The sequence below is a fragment of the Alligator mississippiensis genome, chromosome 1 (genome assembly GCF_030867095.1).
Source record: "Alligator mississippiensis isolate rAllMis1 chromosome 1, rAllMis1, whole genome shotgun sequence".
Taxonomy (NCBI): domain Eukaryota; kingdom Metazoa; phylum Chordata; order Crocodylia; family Alligatoridae; genus Alligator; species Alligator mississippiensis.
In genome coordinates, this window is record NC_081824.1 from 476,376,328 (window position 1) to 476,396,964 (window position 20,637).

Consider the following 20,637-nt stretch of genomic DNA (forward strand, 5'->3'; position numbering starts at 1 on the left):
AAGAAAGAAGAGTGGGAGAGAGAAAGGAAAGTAGGGAACGAGGGAAACCCAGGAGTAGGCTTGGCGGTAGCTATGAAGGTGAGTGGATAGTGTCATGGGCTGGTTAACAGCTTCATTGCTACACATGCTGCCCTTGACCTTTTTCCTTGAGAACGTGAGGGATCGAAGGGATTGCTATCGTCAATGAGGTCTTGCCCTGCAGCCCATCACTAAAAATGGAAATTTGCCTTCTGCAAAATTAAGCTTGGCCCCCCCCAGCCTGGTACGAGGAGTCCCGGGCTGCACTGCACGACTACTCCTGCTGCCACTAGGATTTTTGCTATGATGTGTATATTGAGTGAAATGCTTCATGCAGTAAAGGTTATTTTCAAGGAAATTTAAGATGTACCGTTTACTTGGTGGGAGAGGAAGCAATACCGCCTTTGGCACTACTGTCCCTTCAGACCATAATTCAAAGGTCTTGGCTACAGAACCCATGTACGTTAATGTAGTCGAGTATTATACAGAATTAATATTTAAGTATTAGAAATCACTAGCTCTTCTGTAGTGCATGGCTTGCTTACTAGAATGATAATACACTTGTTAAATCTTTTAAATGGCTTAACGCTATTCAATAAATGTGCACATTGCTAATTAAAGCAACATTACCACGAGAGGTGATCAGATTACACATATTTCTTCAACAATTGCCTCTTGTAAATTGAATAGAAGAAAGGTGGTATTTTCCTGTAAGACTGATTTGAGTTTGAAAATGTCAATAGATGCAAAAAGCCACCCCAGAGCCTTACTCGATAAAATGCAAGTAGAGAAGTAATGACATGGTCAATAGTAACTGCCATCACCCATAGAGAAATCAGATTGCCAGGCCTAGATCTATAAAACTCTTGCCAAAGTAGAACCTCATTTACACATACAGATCTTCATAGCCTTTGCGAAGAAAAGCATATGTGACAGCTGAGAGGTTTCAGTTTGCCAAAGATCTTTCACTCTGAATACAGTAAATGTCACATCTGTTTATTTATGGTTAAATTTTGCTAACTATCTGTAGAAATATTTGGATTTTTCCTATAGTGATGGAGATGTTTTAAAAGCAAGAGAATCCAGACTGTAATGCAGCTGCAGCACAAAACCATATGGGCGCTAAAGGGAGGAAAGATGCATCACAAAATTACTTGAAGTAAACATAAACCACATGTAATCCTCAGAAGGATATGAGACAGAATACATAAATGCCTGGATATTGCTATGAAAGGATGCAATCAGGCAGTAAGTTATTGCACATGCCGAAAATAATCACACTTGCATAGCGCTTTACATTTTCCAAATGCCAAACTGCAAGCATTATCTAATTTATCCAGGAAAGCTGAATGATTTCAGCAACCAAAGTGGGGATGTAGCAATGTTTAGATCCTGCTTTGGAAAACTATGCAGGTGATAACTACGCGTCCCACTTGTTTCACAGCGTCCCAGGAACTTCGTTTGGGCCACCTGAAAAGCCTTGGGTTTTCTTTTAATCCATTAACATCTTTGGCTTTGTTACAGCTTCTTTACAAGGTGTTTCTACTTGATTTATTGGCATCCTGGGAATATGTCCATCAGGAGCAAGCGGTCCCGTGGCATGAACAGTCAATATAACGAGCACTGTCAGGAGTGGCTGGAAGACTCTGTGTACTTTTGTCTGACTTTCTGGCCGGCCTTAAATCTTACAACGGGGAAGAACATTTTTTAAAACAAGTCTCATCTGAGATTAACAGCAATTACTTGTACACTGTGTTGTTTTACATACCCTTTATACTTTTTATTTTATTTTTAAAATAAAAAGTAGAATTGTACTGAGGATTAGCTTTCCAAAAATGCATCACAGGGAGCCAACTACTGATTCACATGATTTACATTGGCAGTATCTAGCTTTGCATATGTAATATAAGGAATTAGACATCTGTTAGGGTTTTTGTAACTATGCATGGTATAAACTCTTCCATTGGGTAATTCAGATACAAATGGTGTTGAGGCCCAAGTGCAAACCTGAATTTGTAGATGGTAATATAGATCTCGGTCTCAGATATGAAAAAGATCGGGGCGACTGGCGGCGGGAGGAATAAAACATTTCCTATCAACTCTGAATGTGTTTCTCTTCCTACAGATGACATGGAAGCCATTCCTGTCAAACAGTTTGTTAAACATATCAGTGAACTGTATTCAAATAACCAGCATGGATTCTCAGAAGACCTCGAGGTACGTTCCCTTATCTTTTAATGAAGTAGCCTTTTCCTGCCACAGCTGAACATGTTGTGTACACCTAGCAAGGGACAATGTCAGACCGATATGAGGCCGCTGTGAAAACAGCAAGTCTGCTTCTGCACCCTATCAGATGAAGTATTTCCAGCCGAGAGCACCACGTTTTAAGGCTGTTCATATACCAAGTGCTGGTGAGACCTCATCTGGAAGAGACCTTCCTGGCTTTCAGAAAGGGGAAAGCTGCAGCGCGAGCAAAGGTTGCAGACTGGCCCCCCGCGTGAAATGTCACACGTGGCTCTTTGTCATCGATCACTCTTGGGCCGCTTCCCAAAGCTCCCGTCCATTAGTTCTTTGAATTACTATTATCGGTTGCTTACTAGGAAACATCCCCATTGCCATCGCTGGGATTTTTGTCCAAATAACACCTGAACGAGGTGCTTAGTCCACGGTATTTATATCATGCAAAGGTTTTAAGAGCTGCCGCTTGCGGAGGGTCTAGGCTGAATCCCAATCTCTGTTGCCCCCTTGCAAATCTGTTGCAAGTCCTCCAACGTGGGAGTAAGACCAAGATTCAGCCCCTTAGTGCTATAGGAAGGTCCAGTGAGCTACACAAGGCACTTCTGCGCTACGAAGAAACAAGTTTGAGAAGTTTAATGTGCAAATGGCATTGCTCTGGTAATCCTTCCACATGCTGAAGAAGTCTAGTGCGTGGGTGGCCTCGATGATGTCCGTGAAATTACTGAGTTGAGCAAATGCTCTTCGGCATGAGGAAGAGTTGCAAACTCTGTCCCAAATCTAGTGATCCTGTAGTTAACACGATCTCTAACATTTTCAGGAGCAACTTTCTGCTAGTTCACACCTGGGCGTTGGACACATTAGTGTGGATGAGATGGTTTCAACTAGGAAGGCTGGTAAATAGCAGGCAGCTGTGGTGGCGTTTCAGTGGAGGGCCAAAGACCACTCATATTCTTCAATATACGGCTGTTTTAAAAAAGTAATATAGGTACATGAGTTATAAAGGCAGACGTCTTTACACACATAACAGTGCAACATAACTGGTGGGCTAATATCTAAAGCCGCTTTGCTTAATGGAATAAAGACAAGACTGTATGCAGGTATTGTCTTTAATGGTCCCATTAAAAACCATTTACTGCTGTTTGGTTACTGTCTGTCTGAGTGGCTGCATTGCCTGATGCCCAAAAACTATTGTGTAAGTCATAAACATTTTGTATTCATGAGGATAGCAAATGTGTGAGGTGTTAAAGTGATTTAGTTCAATTGACTGCTGGCTGGATGACTGAGCAGGAATATTGAGGCATTTAACAATGTTGATGGTATTCAGGACAAACATTTATCCTCCAGAGGGTAGAATTTGATCAGGATGATCAAATGCGACTCAGTCTTCTCAATTATGTATGAACTGAGACCCCAGTGCTATTCATCACAGCTGGTTTGGACACCATGCAATTATTCCAAATAATCAGCTACACATCTGTAAACTTGGTCTGACTTAAAGCAGGCTTTGCTTCAGCTGCCTCAAAATCATTGCTATTAACAAATGTTGGACATCTTCCGCCCATAGCTTTCAGCAGAGGGAAATACAGCTCTAATAGCCTTTTTCTTCCCTTCATGCTACGGCTGCTCTCTGTGACTGCCGCTCCGTGATAGCTTGTCAGGAGAGATTGCTTTAGCCAATTAGTCCTGTTCTCGGGAGTTCACCAGCTCTGATGAAGGGAAGCGGCCTTTTATAACTACTGCACAGCGAGCAGATCCTGCTCTTTCCGCCAGTGTAAGACTCGGCGTAACTCCTCGAAGCCACCGTGGTTACTCCCATTTTAGTTCGGTGCAAACAAGGCCCGAATTTGGTCCTTAGGTTTTTTTTTTAAAAAACAAATAAAAAAGAAATCTCCTCCTCTGAGAAGAGGCTGCGACTAGAACGATTGCTGCCTTGAGAAGAAGATACATATATATATATATATATATATATATATATATATATATATATATACACACACATAGACACGTATACATATGCATATAGACACATATACCTACACATATATACATACACACATATATGAGGAATGGCCCCTTCCTACAATGGCTTATATTCCCTTTGGTGGCACGTGCATGGATAGGATTCTCCTCTCCCTTGTACCAGCATCACCTCAATGGACTCCCAAAGACATCTGTGGTGTAACAAGGACCGAGACCAGGACCGGGATGGATGCATTAAGACCATGGGGTGACATTTCCACAGCACCTAAGCGTGGGAGAAATGGGTGTCCATTTTTTTTTCCAAAGGAGCCTGAGATGACCGCCGTGCCACAAGCTCGCTCTCCAGCTGCAGTGAAGATGTAGTTTCTGTGCGACTGAAAGGCAGAGCAGCTCACGCTCATTCAGGCCTTTGGTCACTTTTGAGAGGCAGACTGATGCTCTTAAGTCACTTAGCCAAAAGTATCGTCTGTCCATATAAAGTTCAGTCGCGTGAGAGAAAATAGGAGCCTAGCTGCTGAAAGGGAGCATATTCTTCTCTTCCCCTGGGGGACTTCGAACCATAAGACAGACAGCATCCAAAAAGTAGCTGTAAAGTTTCCGTAGCAGTCAGCTCTGTGAAAGAAGCTGAAAGGGAGATGAGTGTGTTAGGAACAAATGCAATTTGCCCTGAGCAAAAGGCATATATTCTCTTGGTTTGCTTCTCTCTTCTTTCCTGTGTTTTTGGAAGCCTGCCTTGAGTTTTACGGGGAGTTTCATTGTCAGAGGATTCTTTTGGAAGCAAATACTCAAAACCACTTCCCTCTCTCCCTTTTAAAGGCAGAGGTAGAGTTAAATATTTTCTGAATGTGCTAAGGAAGCATTTTATGTGACAGAGAAAAGGTCTCTAAACTCGCAGCTCTTTCTATGGAAGGTAGATCCAAAATGCATCCATATTCCCATCAGGGTGTCATGCTGCCAGAAGACCGCTTTATCTTCCAGTTCACTAGTCTTTCTTATACACACAGAATAGTTAAGGATGCCCCTGAGCACAAAGGATGCCCCTGAGCACAATGAATTTAGGACTTTTGATAGCGGAGGAAGCGTTAAGTCTGAGTGGCGCAGGGTCGTGCCTTGTCGCATGTTGTCGGTCTTAGGGGGCACAGGAGGCGAGAGCCCCCCCTGTGATGATGCTAGATGCGAGGGCATCTGTATTGCAGCATAGACAGAAACCCTGCGTTGTTGAGCTGGAAAGTGTAATGCCGGGGAGCGGTTATTTTAAATTGAACAAGTAGAATTTGAAGGTAACAGTACTCAAGGGAGACCCATTTACTTGTGCTTCCTACTGCTAATGGTTCATCTGATGGTCCCACCTTCACACTTCAGTCCAGGTGAGGTCCCTGCCCCTCGGACCTTAACGTCTCATGGGAAGCAAGCCGTGGGAGGAAGAGTTACAAGGAGGATGGGAGTGACGGGAATGAAATGAGTGTGCATGGAGTGACGCTGCTGTGTCTCGGGATGTGTCAGTGCAGGGCAGCTCCTTGCAGAGATATCTGCTCACACGTCTGTGTATGCTAGAGGTGTCAACCCCCCCGTGCAGTGCATGGAGCTGGTACACGGACACGTGCCACATGGGGTGTCCCCTGGGCTGGCCCGGCCCTGTGCATTGGTTCCAGCACAGCCCGCTCAGGCCCACAGACTGGCCCAGTGACCCTCACCAGCTTGTGGGGTGGGATGGGTTTGACACCCCTGGTGTACACACCCCTTGGGTCCCAAAACCAGTATAGCTGGCTCAGCATAGCAGTTCGCCTGGCCCAACTAGCCCTGCTGAGGCTGCACTCACGGCCACGCTGCTCCTGGGTCTGGCGCGAGCTCACGGCATGCTGTAGTCCCCTGCCCCTAGCCATCCACGAACGGCGTGGCCAGCCCTTCCAGCAGTGCTCATTGCCAGAGGAAACGACGTTCAAACTGAAGCCGACATGGGAAGCAAAGGACAATGTGGCCTTCGGCATTGTGCGTGCCCCGTGCTGTTGACTGTGGGCCAGCAAAGGCTCTGCCCTCCAGTTGTAATCATTGTTAAAATGGCCTGTCCCTGGCTTTGTGCAGTGCTAGAGTAGCCTGTTCAGTTTGCTTTCCCCTTCCCTGTGTGTCGCATGCCCCCAGCTCTCCCCTTCACCTCGTGTTGCTAAAGGATTGATGCCCACACAAGACTCTCCCAATACTCTGTGCCGTTCCTGTGCAAGGTCCTTGCAAGCCGCCGGGTCTGTAGCAGTGTGTCCTCGGAGCATTTCCCTTGGGCCAGCAGGAGCATGGGCAAGGACTACCAAACGTTGGCTCAGGAGATTGTCATGATTGATGGCATGGGGTGAAAAAGATCTTTGTCACGAACAAATTTGCTGTCTTACTGCCGGACGACCCCGACATAATTTCCCGACGCGCCTCCTGAACTAGCTTCCTTTGCACCTTCAGAAAAAGGTCTTCTGAGCACGCCACCTCGACCACCCCCTTGAAGGAGGGGCGTCCACAGAAGCGAAGCCAACAGGCTGCTTGCTGAGCCAGCCACTTCTAGCTCATTAGCTCATATTACCAGACATGTAGCGGTTTGATTTTACACTTTTAAGTTTAGTGAAAATTCTTTGAAGTTTATCAAACTAATCTGTAACTGGCTTCAGGAAGGCAATGAAAATGGGTCATTAAACTTGGGTGTATCAAATCCCAATTAGCATTAGCACGGACAATATAATTAACAGCTAAATTAGCCATAATAGCTTGGAATATAACATTTCTTGCAGTAACTAAAGGTCGATTGAAACCGTGTACTTTGGGTTCTCAAGTGGTCAATGAGGAGTTGAAAAGGACAAAATGAGAGGATGTGCCTGTTCATCTTCAGAGAGTAACGTGCTCAGTGTAAAGGACACTGGCTCGTTAGCTAGTCTGCAATTAAAGTCAGCGAAAGAAATGACGTGGTCTAGACGCCTCCTTCCGCAGCGACCCACCGACAGCTGTTCCAGATAAAACCTGAAATTCTCGCGCTGGATGCGAACCCGGTCGTTGGTCTTTGCCCGGGTCACAACATCAGGAGGGACCTGGCCTCGTGCTGGCGTTCTCCAGCCAAAACAAAGGCAAAAATATGGGTTAAAACCTGCAGAGCAGGATCTACCTAAGACGTAGCGACAGCACGGGGTGAAAACAGACTGGAGTTTACGTTCACCTCTTCCCGTGACTCCTACCTGTTCCTGCCCCCCCGACCAGCCTGACACCCACCTTTCTTCCCTGAGAAACGTAGCTGCTACTTTGCCTTCTCTACCCGCCAGGCATCCTGGAGGAAGTTGGCCATCTAAGGGAGCCTATGGAAAACCACTTAGCAATAACTCATTATTTGCCTTATAGGGCTGGTTGATTGTCTGATCCCTTTGCCGTGGTATTTTCTGAGACCGGGAGCTCTTCGAGGCAGGGGTCAGGTCTAGTTTTATGTGTGAAGACCATCTCGTACCTTGTGAACGTTACCACGATGCAGACGCCTTACCCACCCCTCCAGTGTCACTGAAGCCAGCTTAGGAAGACCTGGTGCCTGGACAGTGGTTTCCAGCATAGTGGAAATCATCTAGTACATCTAGAAAACTCCTCTAGTTCATCATTTCCAGAAGCCCTGTGGGGTGGCCTGCATCAAATAGTGAAGGATGCTTGGATCCACACCATGTTCATCCCTTTAGCTGACCCTGCTAGGGCCAAGTAGGCCAATGCTTTTCCTAAGGCTTAACCCAAACTTCCCTTGTTGCAGTTGAAGCCTGTTACTTGCCCTGTTTCCAGCTGACACGGGCTGCAACTAAGGGTGGAGGACTTTGTTTTTTTGAACATTTTGACAGTTTTTGAGGATACTAGAATTCCCTTGGAAATATAGTAGGGTTGTAGTGTTATTGCAGCTGTAATGGTGCGGGAAAGGCATGAGAGACTCTTCTTTTGTGATGTCTTTTATTGGACCAACCGTATAGTTGGGAGAGATGTTGGCCAAGTTTTCCGGTATGAAGTGCCTTGCCTGTTGGGTTCAAAAGAGACTTTTCCAAAGCATCAGCTCTTGCTGTGTCAGACCTCTTATTCCAGGGCCACATTTTTTTCTCCCCTGTCATTTTATGTCTAATCTCACCTGCTATTCACTTTTTATCGGCCAGCCAGGAAAATTGAGAACGCAGTCAACATCCACTTAAAAAGGTTCATTAAAATGACTAACTGCACATAACTGTTCCTTTATGGAAAAATCCTATAGAATTTAATAGAAAGTGATACATTGACCCCGTAGTATTTAAGCCATTTTAGAGAATTCCTTTGCAAGGATGTAATTTTCTATTAAATTTGATGTTCTTTGGAGTATTCTCCAAAAAGCTCTTATTGGATTTGCCTATATTCAGCTGTAGGAGTTTGCCATCAATATTTGAACATGCATAGCCATTCCAAAAAGTTTTGTAATGAACATAAACTTTTTAAAAATTTGATGAGCACCCTCTAATCGTGTAGGAATAGAAAGTTTTGTACTTAAAAAACAAAAAACAAAAATGCAAGCAGTTTCCCATTCGTGGCTTAGACTGAGCTAATGTTGCTTGTGGTTTAATCCGTGCTCCAAAGCGGAGTGTTTTCCGTGGCCCGTTGGAGCTGGCAGGCGGTGTTAAACCAAGTGCTGAAATTAAGGTGAAAAATGTTTTGCTTTTCCCTGGTAGAAATGGGATTCTGTTAATTTAGGCCAGCGAAGGGTTTTGTCTCGTTCATCTTTGTCATAGTTCAGCTCATCTCCTTTGCCTCCAGTGTCTTCCTCCCTTTCAAAGAGAGAGGAAGAGGCAACTGTTCGCTAGGGAATGCCCTGTGAATATAAAAGCCACAAACTGTACTTGGTTTTGGTATACTTTGCACTTTTTAAATGTAAATGCGGTGAAAAATATCAAAATTGCTATGCAATTCCTTTGTGAAATGTCTGCATAATGCCGAACTCTGTTACATCTGCTGTTTGTATAGCATTTCTCTTGATAATTTTCTCTGTCACTTAGCTCTTGATCTTTGTAGCAGCTGTGTTCTGCTAATGACTTCCCTTATTAGGCAGGCTCTATACTGTTATTTTTGAAGCCTACAGTACAAAGTAATTTGGCACTTCCCTTCCCTAGCTGTGAGGAAATCTAGGTTATAAAATGTGACTTCTTGAACCCGCTAAATAGCTTCTCCTACAAATGTTTAAACAAGCCCACATCAGTGTATTTTCAAGAAGTGGTTCCAGTGTAATGGAATAATAGTAGTGTTCATGCTAACGATGAAGAAGTTAAGTAGACGTAAGAAGGATATTTTAAAAGGGGCATTGTCGGTGGGCTTACCGGTTAAAATAGCTCCCTGGATGAATAGAGGATGTGTTTGACTAGTTAAGGCCGCAAGACGTGCTCAGAAATTCGGTAGGTCTTTAGATAAATCTGGTTGCAGGTCAGTTGTTGGGATCCCCATGCTGTGGGGAGAAGACGTCCCGCTCTGGCGTTTTCCCGGCCGCGTGTTGATACGGTTTGTTACCCATCTTGGAGTATGCCAGGATCGGAAAGCCAGTGGGAGCTGCCCACCTATCCTATTTAGACACCCTTGTAGAAGTCACTGGGCACCTGTCTGCCTCGTTAGATGCTTAAACACCTCTGCAACTCCACCCCTGAGGAGATGTCCCTGCTGCACATGAAAAAAATTGCATTTTTCTTCCAAAATCTGGAAATCTTTTGCTCTTCAGGTGTCAGGTGGGCATCAGGCACTGTCCGTCTCCCCCACAGATCTATTTCATTCATATGGTATGGAAACACCAATGCCACAAATAGGTGCAGAGGCCAGCTGGTCCAGATGTTGGCTGGAAAACCACACATGAGAACCATTTCCATAACACACCATTGGCGCACACTCCTTTCTTCCCACCAGAAAGTGTTGCACTGTAGGTAGGGGAGTCCTGTCCGAGCACGCGCCAACAGTGGAGGTTATCGTAGAGCAAACCTGCTATCATAGGGCACGTCTACACGAGACACTTACTGCCCATTGGCCTCATAACACTGCGCAGTAGCGTGTCACTGCACAAACCGTGCTAATAGCCCACTGCGCAGTGTTATTAGGCTAATGCGCAGTAAGCGTCACTAAATAACCGCGCACCGGTGCTAATGCTCAGTAACTTTCGGTATTGCGCATTTAGTTAGTACTTTATTAAGGAAGTATTAAACTAAATGCACATTAATGAATGTGTAAACACGCCCATAGAGAAGTAAGACTGGAAGGAACCTCAAGAGATCATCTAGTCCAACCAGGGATCAAACTTGTGACCTTGGTGTGCTGCTGAGCTACGCGGCCACTCCTTGTAGGAGGGAACAACACCCACAAGAAGCAGCGGTGCCACTTTGCACTGAAATCTCTTCCAAAAAAGCCAACATTTTCTGCGGTGGGCGGGGGAAGGAGAAGAAGAGCCCACATTGTGTGTTACATAGACTTTCTGCTGCCCTTCTCCGAAGCGTGACCTTCACCCATCACGGAGACTCGGTTCTGTAATCGAAGCCTGGGAGTCCGCTAATGTCCCAGGTTTAATTAGCTGGGAACCTACTGGCAGATTAAAAAAATAAATCAGACAATTAAAGTGTTGATGTTTAAGCCTGTTTTCAGGGAGCTGTTGTAAAACGGAGACAAACTGCCTGTTCTTGCTCTGATGTCTTTTCTGTCTGAATAATTTTATTAATAGGAAGTGCAGCGCTGTACGGCCGACATGAGCATCACGGCAGAACATTCCAACCACCCCGATAACAAGCACAAGAACAGATACATCAACATTTTAGCATGTGAGTAAGCACTTGTAGTAAAGATAGCACAACCATAGCGAGAGGCGCTCGCTTCAGATGGGACCAGACCCTGAGCGGGGAACCAGGTTGTTTGAAATGACTTAGGCCAGAGAAGGGCAGCCACTAACGTTTGCCAGCGTGGTCATGAAATCCTCCCCAACCAGGTTGTCCAAAGTTTTTAAGTTGTGCGTTTCGCTCATCCCCGTACGAAAATGTCGGCGCTTTGACGTCGGGTAGGGTGAGGGCAGTGCACAAAGGTAGCCGTCCTGTGTAAAGCCACGGAGCTGGGTAATTAGGATCGAATCACTGTCAGCACCGTGTGCGCTCATCTGGGGGAAGGTGACTTTGAGGAGGGGCATGGAGGGGCAGAGTGTTTTATTGATCCATGAGCTTCCTTCCTACTTCCAAATATGCTACGTCTGGCATCCGGTGGAGAACGTGACCGGGACAGACGGCAGCATACACAGTGCAGCGCAGGTGTCCTTTTGAGAACCGCTAACCTGAAGGCCATTTCAAGAGTAGGACAGGCCGTGGGAAGCAGAATAAGGCTATCCGTAATCTTCTCTGACGAGGAACTGAGGCAGGATCCTAGCATTTTGAGCCAGCACCAAGGTTGCAATGTAAACCCGCTCTCAGGTCCAGCAAGTGCAGGAGCAGCAAGCCCGGCATGATTTTACTTGAATTATAGTGACTCATCTGTGCCAGGTGCACACCATGGCAGGGATGTGAGCCTGGGTCCTGGGAGACATAGTTCAATTCCTTGCTCCTTGGTGGTTCTTGTGCAGCCGTGAGCGAGTTGAGGGTCCCTGCGCCTGGCTCCTGCGGTGCGTGGCATGGGCTAAGGGTGCCGGCCGGCTGCACAGGACGGGGTGCAGGGATTGCAGCGTACAAAAATAGGAGGGATTACCCCTCCTCAAACAAGCGTGAGATGGTCCAAACAGCGCCTTAATGAGATCCTCCTTCCCCTAGAAACACCTTCTGCTCCCAGCTTTTGAAAGGGACCTGTCGCATTAAAGAAATCACATGCTTTAAAAAATAAATGAATCCGTGCAAAGCCTGAGAATGTGTTCCCGCAACCCCAGGGCAGGCTCCTCCACTTCCCCTTCACTCCAGTTTCTTCAGGGTGTTTGTAAAGGGCATGACTCCCTCCCAGAAATGTGCTGGAAATAGGGTGTTTTAACTGCCTTGTTATGCGTTTTCTTCTTAGTGCGCTTCTGCTGTGTGTTCTCCCCACAGATGATCACAGTAGGGTGAAGCTAAGGCCTTTACCGGGAAAAGACTCTAAGCACAGCGACTACATTAATGCTAATTATGTTGATGTAAGTTGTTTGAATGTTTTTTTTCCACCTCTTCTCTTCTTGTGAATCCTTTCATACAAGGGGAATATAACTGGTTATTGCTTCTGAAGTGTTTGTGTTTTGCAAGTCCCTGGCATGTCTGCTGCCAGCTCCTCAAATATTCAGAATGGGAAAGGCACCTTTCTTTGTTACTGTTAAATTATTAACATGTCTGCCGTGATATTGCTTTCATCTGACTTTGCATTATGCTTTTCTTTGAAGGGTTACAACAAAGCAAAAGCCTACATAGCCACCCAGGGACCCTTAAAGTCGACATTTGAAGATTTCTGGAGGATGATTTGGGAGCAAAATCCCGGAATTATTGTCATGATCACAAACCTTGTGGAAAAGGGAAGGGTAAGGGAGCATCTTCACAGCTACTTAATATAGTGAATTAAGAACTATATCTGGTGCTGTCTGCAGAGGCAGCATTTTTTTAAATGCTCAACTAGCGTGTTCATGGCTGTACAGCCTGAAAAGCGCACAGTAGAGCTGTCCCTTCCTTTTTATTTGTCCACCTTTTCTAATAAACGGTAGACTTGGGTGGTTTTAAAACCCAAGCGCGCCAACCCCTGACCCAGCACCCTCTCCCTTTCTTTAGAGGAAATGCGATCAGTACTGGCCCACCGAGAACAGCGAGGAGTATGGCAACATTATCATCACGCTGAAGAGCACAAAAGTCCATGCCTGCTACACCGTCCGCCGCTTCACGGTCCGAAACGCCAAGATGAAGAAGGCAAGCGAGCCCGTTTTGTTCGCGGTCACTTGTCGTGGGGCTTGTTGCGTGGGGGCAGCGTGCCGTGTGTGCCTTCAGGCCTGGCGTGCTGTCTGTACCGCTGTGGAGAAGCCTGGACCATTGCATCCCTGATGAAAGGCTGTATCCGCAGTTCTTTGCGCCGAAAGCGAGGAGCTGCACGGTGCTCCCCGGTCCCCGTAGCTGGTTGCTGTGACCCGCGACCTCCCCAGTATGTTCTCGCCTTGCCCAGCTGGAGGCAGGGGGAGAAGACCTGGAAAAGACTCTAAGCCCAGCAACTATATTAATGTTAATTAAGTTGTTAGAATGGGTTTTTTCTCTTCTCTTATTGTGAATCCTTTCATCCTTTTCATACCTTAATCCTAACCCTTTTGGGCCTTCCCAAGAAGCAGGTGTTTATCATGCGTCTCTGCCGTGTGGCCACACTTCCCTTTCCTAACGCGTCCCTTCCTGTTGCGTGCGCTCTTTGCCCAGGGTCAGAAAGGCAACCCCAAGGGGCGGCAGAACGAGAGGACGGTCATCCAGTACCACTACACCCAGTGGCCCGACATGGGCGTGCCGGAGTACGCGCTGCCGGTGCTGACCTTCGTGAGGAGATCCTCCGCAGCCAGGACCCCGGAGATGGGGCCCGTGGTCGTGCACTGCAGGTACGGCGAGGCGCGCTGTGCTTCACTGGCGCGTGTAAGACACACCTCGTACGCAGCACGCTGTGGCTGGAGAACCATCGGTGCCGGCGCAATACGTGGTTAGCTTGCAAATGGGTGTGGAACAAAATGTGCCGCCATGGAGAGGGTCTGTGCAAAGCTCACGGCCCCCTTAAGCCCCTGGCTTGGCGGTGGGGCAGAGGCCTTGTGCCAGGCTCCAGCCCAGGGTGGGTTTCACATGCCGACAGGCAGTGGCAAGTGACATACGTGACCTCAGGTAACGGCCGTTTTGCAGTAGATGCACATCAACAGCTTCCTAAAGCTGCAGCAGTAACAAGCAGAAGACAGTAACAGGCCTCTTGGGCAACTGGTCGCACGTTGCAGCTAATGATTAAACTGAGACGCAGCTGAAACGGTTCACCCATGGGCTGGCGGATATCAGTGTTGTAAAGAGTTATCGGCAAACCGCCTCTTAACCCATAACCTGGGAACAGAAAGCAGTAGGATTAATTCCTATGAAGACTGGCTCCTCATTGCCGAATGTGGGGGAGCCTTTCATCGAAGCATGGACCTTACCCGTGTTGACCGTAGGGATCGTGTAGTCTGGGTTAGCATTGGTCACTGAATGCCACCTGCGTTTGCTGGGGGCAGAGACTACGGGTACGTCCACCCAAGGGATGGAGGGTGGGAGCGCGGCACGTAGGCACACACTTGTGTCACTGCGATCTCAGGAGCAAGGGGACTGCAGCAATTCGGATGGGGCAGAGGGGGCTTCACCGCTGACTTCACTGCTAGCACAGCGCGCGCCCCACTCACACTTTCATTTTGCTGCAAGATAGAAAGATGCAAAGAAAGAAGCCAGCTAGCTGAGGAGAGAAAGGGAAATAAACTCTGGGGAGAATTGTCATTAGAAGTGGTGGACGCAAGCACGCGTTGGGTCAGAATTAATATCCTAAAATGTCCAAGAAACCGTTTGGTTTCAGGACTTGAAGAAGCAAAAGTAATTGTGATGGACAGGAGTATTTGAGCTGAAGGATTTCTCCTTTGCCATTGTGAGCCCTGAATTTGGTAGAGTTGACTCATCCCGGTCTCTTCTCGTGTCTCGTGCAGCGCCTGTGTGGGCAGGACTGGCACCTACATTGTGATGCTGCAGCAGATAAAAGACAAAAGCACAGTCAATGTCCTGGGCTTTCTGAAACACATCAGGACCCAGCGCAACTACCTCGTCCAGACAGAGGTAAAGATCGGGGAGATGCTGGATTTCAGGCTGCGTTCGTTTTTATGGGGTAATCAAAAGGGAAATGGATTTTTCAGTTATTTCTCTGTACAAATTAAATAAATCACCAGGCCTCTGGGGTGCTGGAACGTCTCTTTCCAAGATCAGAAGCTTGCAACGCCTCTCTCGACTACCTCCGTTGTTTGTCGTATACTCGGGAACGTGGATGCTGGTTTTGGCAGCGTGTTTTGAAAAGGAGGTTGTAACCCTTTCCTCTGTATGCTGCAAACCTTCATTAACGGCTGCACCCTGCTTCACTGACCTTGCTCTGAAACTGCTTGCTGTTGCTTTTCTAGGAGCAGTACATTTTTATTCATGATGCCTTGTTGGAAGCCATCCTTGGGAAGGAAACGGAAGTGTCTGCAAATCAGCTGCATAGTTACGTTAACAGCATCCTCATACCTGGAATAGGAGGCAAGACACGACTAGAGAAACAGTTCAAGGTACAGGAGCTCCCAGAGTCGCCAGGAGCGTTTTAGTCACTCTGCTTTGGGAGTGTCTTTACTGTTGTATCTCGTAAGTAAAACTAGAGCCAAACCACTGGGTCAGCACTGCCAAGCATGGAGGATTTAGCCTGAACAACCGTAGGTGCATTGCTGTAAATCTGGGTTAAGTCTATGGAGTCAGACTGGTGGGACGTTAAGAGTCAGGCACTGAAAGCAGCTTGAACCAACCCATGAATCTGAGCACTCCTGAAATCTGATTAGCTTTTAATGTAGATCATCATCATGCCTCGAACCCAGCTCCAGTGAAAGCTAGCAGAATGGGGGCCGTTAGCATAATGTAAAACCTCGGCGCGGTCGGTGTAGGATAAACACGTCTTCCGCTACTCAGGAAATAGTCTTGTCGCTAATAGTTGTCGCACCTGCTCCTTTCCAGTAATAAACCACAGAATAACATTCGTTGTGGCAAAAGAAACTGTTTTGCCTATTTCTCCCATTTTAGCATTAAAAGCTTCCTGGCATTTGAGGGTTTTTTTATTATTATTTTTTTTTTACGAGCGTGTTTAAAATTATTTTGTACGACTGTGTCTCGTGGGAAGACTGTGCAGTCTGCTTTTCCAGCACAGCTCGCTCGGTCATACACCAGCTAAGGACCCGGAAGTGTTAAACAAATTACACCAGGTGCCAAACAACCCAGAAAATGAATAGGCCATTTTCTGAATTCACGTCTGAGAATCTCTGCATTGCTGCAGCATTCATGACATTCCAGATGCTTAAGCACCGAATTAAACAAGAAAAAAAATTGCAGTTGGAGAAGAAATTCAGCGCACAAATTTTTCTTCTTTTTCTCTCTTTTTTTTTGGAAAAATCCAAGTCCTAAACATGAGTCTCGTAGAGAAATCTTCCTGGCAGAAAGTTCAAAAGAAACCCCCCCTGTGTCTTAGCAGCCTAAGTCCCAGTTCTCAAACTGACTTGAGACATGAAGGGCACAATGCGTGTCCCCTTTGTGTACCAGAACAGTGATTTGTCTCCCTGCGTAAGTGGCATTTTGGGGACTTTGGCATAGGTTGCAATGATACTATCCCTGCAGTGCAGACACATAAGCGCACACATGAAGACTGAGCATGCGCCATCACCTACTCGCTGGCCAGACATGTATGCGTGCCCTTCGTGAACATGCAAATATATCCAAGGCCAGCTCCATGCATCCATTTTATTCGTTGACTTTTAAGGGAAAGGTTCAGTGACTTGCTTTCAAAAGGAGCACTGGAGAGGGGACTGGATAATACCTAACCTGTGGCCGGGTGATTAGAGAGTTGTTCTGGGCAGTGAGAGAGATGCCGGTTCAATCCCCTCTGGGTGAAGGGGGCCTAGAGCCCTAAACCTTGGCTTCCTGGGTGAGGCCCCAGTGCCTAACACCTAAGTCGCTCAGTCTTGAGCAAGAATCAGCTTTGGAGGGAAGTTCATTTTCACTGGATGCCAAAGCTGAAATCTGCAGAGACCTGACTGTCCAATGAACATATTTTATGATCGCTGTTGCCATCCCCCATACTTTAAACAAAATTAGCAATGCAATTTGTTCTTCTAGTGATGCGTCTTTCTAGGAGTTAGGAAAAACCTTGCCTCTCGGTTCGGAGAGCCATGACGACTCAGTCAAACCAATTACCGCTTATTTTCTTTCAGCTGGTTACACAATGTAATGCAAAATATGTGGAATGCTTCAGTGCTCAGAAAGACTGCAACAAAGAGAAGAACAGGAACTCATCAGTCGTGCCGTGTAAGATCACATCTTCAGTTTGATTACTGCTTAGCAGAAGTTTTTGTGTTGGGTTTTGCCTGCGTTATGCATGAAGGAGCCTGGCTGCTAGTGAGGAGGGGTGTTGCCTTTTTGTTTGGCCGACGCTAGCTTGTCTTTTAAAATGATTTTGCTGAAACGGAGCAAAAGGGCCCGGTGACAGGGTCAGCCAGACCCCTTGTCCAAACACGGTGTTGAGCAGGTTTTTTATCGATGAAACATCCAACATTGGATTACCACATTTTCTTGCATAAAACACACACCTTTTCCCCCCCAGAAAAGAGCTGCTGGAAATTGGGAGTACATATGTTATGCAAGTGAGTACAGCTAGAGCCGTTTCTGGTGCTTCCCAGGCAAAAAGCTAATGGAAAGTTGGCATGGGGTCCCATACGACAGCAGGCTCAGCTCCCCAGCTGCTGCAGCGTAGCTACTTCCTATAAGGAAAGAGCTATTTATTTTTTTTCATTCGGCCTTTCGAATACAAGGTGCGTCTCTTATTCTGGAGCATGTTGTATGCAAGGCGATACAGTCTTAGAGCTGTACATGCAGAGGAGGTTTTGCCATGTGGTTGAAGATGCTTGTTTTGCAGCGTCGCTGCTGTAATTAAATCACCACATGTGGATGGCTCCATTGACCTGGATAGCGCGTGAAGCCTAAACTCAAAAAAACCAGGGACATTGGGAGTCTGACTGCATCTCCTCCCTCTAAAGGAAGCTAGATGTGTTGAGGGAGACGTGTACGTTCTCGGGTGGCTAATCAAGAGGATTGCTTCAGCTGTGGAAACAGCTGCTAGCTCACCCCGAAGTCAAAGAAATGGTAGTAGGTAATGCTGCAGAAGGATGGAGAAGCAGAATAAATCAGATGGTTTTGTGCACAATTGGAGGCGAATGGAAGACAATAGCTGAGAATTATCTCAAATCCCGTCATCACTGCATATACTGTTATTTGGTAATTCAGCCTGCTGTGAAAATCTTGGCTATAGTAAAATTTGATTCCTGAAATTACTTTGTCCTTGTGGGAATATTGTGCAGTGTTTCTTTTCTATTCGGCTTTTGCTGGCAGTGCTTTATCATGGTTAAAATGCCGGCCAGCTCCTGGGGGAGACGGGAGTTGTGCCGTGTCCGATTTGTTAGAAACATCTGAGAAATTCCTGCTTTCTGTATTCTGCCGCGACCACGCTTTGATCCTTTTTTATCTTACAGCTGAGCGTGCGCGAGTGGGCCTCGCACCCTTGCCTGGAATGAAGGGAACCGACTACATTAATGCCTCTTACATCATGGTGAGGAAGCCAACCCTTAATTACAAAGTCAAATTACAAAGTTGAGAGGTGCTAAATACCAGATTCCTATCATTGTCTTCATTTTGTATATGGTGGCTCAGCATAAAGGAAGAGGTTTCAACACGTTTCCATAACGTAAAGCCATTAACTGTCTTTTATTAAAGTTCATTGTCTAAAATACTTAAGTTACGCACGGCATTTTTGTGGAATTAGTGTTTTCAGTGCCGGTTCTCAAATAAATGTTGGCGTTAACGGTAAACAAAACCAGCGGGGAGACTGCAGAGCGGATATGAAGTTTGAAAGACGATGGTTTGTGTAGAAATATTAGCAATAACCCTTGAAGTAAATTAGGTAGGGCGTTTTCAGGTCTAGGCAAAGCAACGTTGTCCGTTTCTGTAACAGAAAGATATTGCCTTTGGTGTATTCGGTTCAATAACCACGTGTTTTTGCCTTTGCTGTGTAAGGGTTACTACAGGAGCAACGAGTTCATCATCACCCAGCACCCTCTGCCCCACACAACTAAGGACTTCTGGCGAATGATCTGGGATCACAATGCGCAGATCATTGTCATGCTGCCAGACAACCAGAGCTTGGTAAGTTGAGCACAGAGCCAGGTACGCTACACGGGCATCACTCCGCACAGCAGGGGACAAGAAGCGTGCACCTGGTTGCATGCCCTGGCTGCGTTTCAGTGGCAAATGCAGCTCATTTCCAGCCAGGTGCTTCAACTTGAGCTCGTGCTGCCCCCTTGTTACGGTAAAATGTGCCGCTAGGAACGGGGTGCGCTCCTTTCTGCGCTGTCCAAATCTCCCGTACCCTCCCGCGCAGGTAAAGGATGCTCTGCAAGCTAACGAACTGGAGCAAACCGTACAGCTCACTGGAAACAGGGCAGGGTCTGCGATATGTTTCTGAGGATTGTTTGATTGAAAGGATAGGACACGGCTGAGTTATTAGTTTGCCGGGGGCTAAGGTTAAGGACATGAAGCAGAGCAAAAATGTGTAACAGGGACAATCGTGTCGTTCTTAGTTTGCTTGCAGGACTGAAGGTTAAGGACCTTCAAGATAATAAATACATTATGTGGAATCAGAAAAAATATTTGCCTTAAACTTTGATTATTTTAGTTATAAGATGACATAACCGCTTTGTGTAGAATTGCTGGCTCGGTACAGTAGAACAGATAAGGGCAAGTGTTTGTTCTTTGTAACTCTTCCGCAAATGCTTCGCTCACCGCAGCCTTGAAGGTAGAAAAAAAAAAAAGTATGTACAAAGTAGATTTCCAGGTGCAAGAAGGAGGTTTGTGAACTAACCCTACCTCCCCCATAATTCCCATCCTGATAAGAGCAAAGAAATAATGAAGTAATATTATAGCCGCTTTTCATGCTAATTTCACTATATGATCACGTGAGTTGTAAGCGACTGTTAAAAAGTATATAAGCCTCCTGATTTTGCTCTTGGGGGGGGGACCCCTTCCAAGTGCTTGGGAAATCCACGTCACTTTGGAACTTCCCCTACAGCTGTAGTTTCTTTTGAATAAAAGCTTCTGCTGACCTGACCCAAAAGTACTCTGTGTGTGTTTCCACGACAATTCCTGGTGCCGTGACTCGGATCCAGAACACAGGCTGAGGAAGGAGGACCGCAGGCTACCCCCCACCGAACCCTGAGGCGCCAAACTTGAGAGGTAAGAGACCTAATTCAAAATCTCTATTGGGGTTTCGGAGGAGGACTGCCTGTAGGCTCCCAACTTGGCCGTGGTAACTGGATCTGAACCTTGTTAAAACAGGTCAGTCTGAACCTTACTGCCGGCTAAAATTTTCTGTCTGGTAAAGGATCCCATTTTGTGTCTGGTAACGTACGTTTTGGGGAGAAACTGTTTGAGGCACCTTCATCCAACAGCACATCGGGCTTGTAGTTAATTAACTAAGGCGGTGTGGGGTAGGAGGTCTGGCTGACTGAATAAATGTGCATGTGTGTGTGTATTTAGAAATATGAGCCACTGACCAGGACTGAGACTACGGTTGGGCTCAGCCGCCCCAATTCTGCCTGACAGGGCAGTTTTGAAAGCAAGGGGG

General features: G+C 46.4%; 1 protein-coding gene across 1 annotated transcript; it reads left to right on the top strand.

Annotated features, from left to right (window-relative positions):
- The first annotated feature begins 1,588 nt into the window (after nucleotides 1–1,588).
- On the top strand, nucleotides 1,589–19,202 carry LOC132249475 (receptor-type tyrosine-protein phosphatase gamma-like). Its single transcript, XM_059724689.1, has 12 exons — nucleotides 1,589–1,643; nucleotides 2,144–2,235; nucleotides 10,943–11,039; nucleotides 12,276–12,358; nucleotides 12,599–12,733; nucleotides 12,978–13,112; nucleotides 13,605–13,777; nucleotides 14,885–15,011; nucleotides 15,347–15,493; nucleotides 17,177–17,270; nucleotides 18,491–18,567; nucleotides 19,032–19,202. The coding sequence occupies exons 1-12, from the start codon at nucleotides 1,589–1,591 to the stop codon at nucleotides 19,167–19,169; spliced, it is 1,353 nt and encodes a 450-aa protein (XP_059580672.1). The 3' UTR covers nucleotides 19,170–19,202.
- Nucleotides 19,203–20,637: the final 1,435 nt, after the last annotated feature.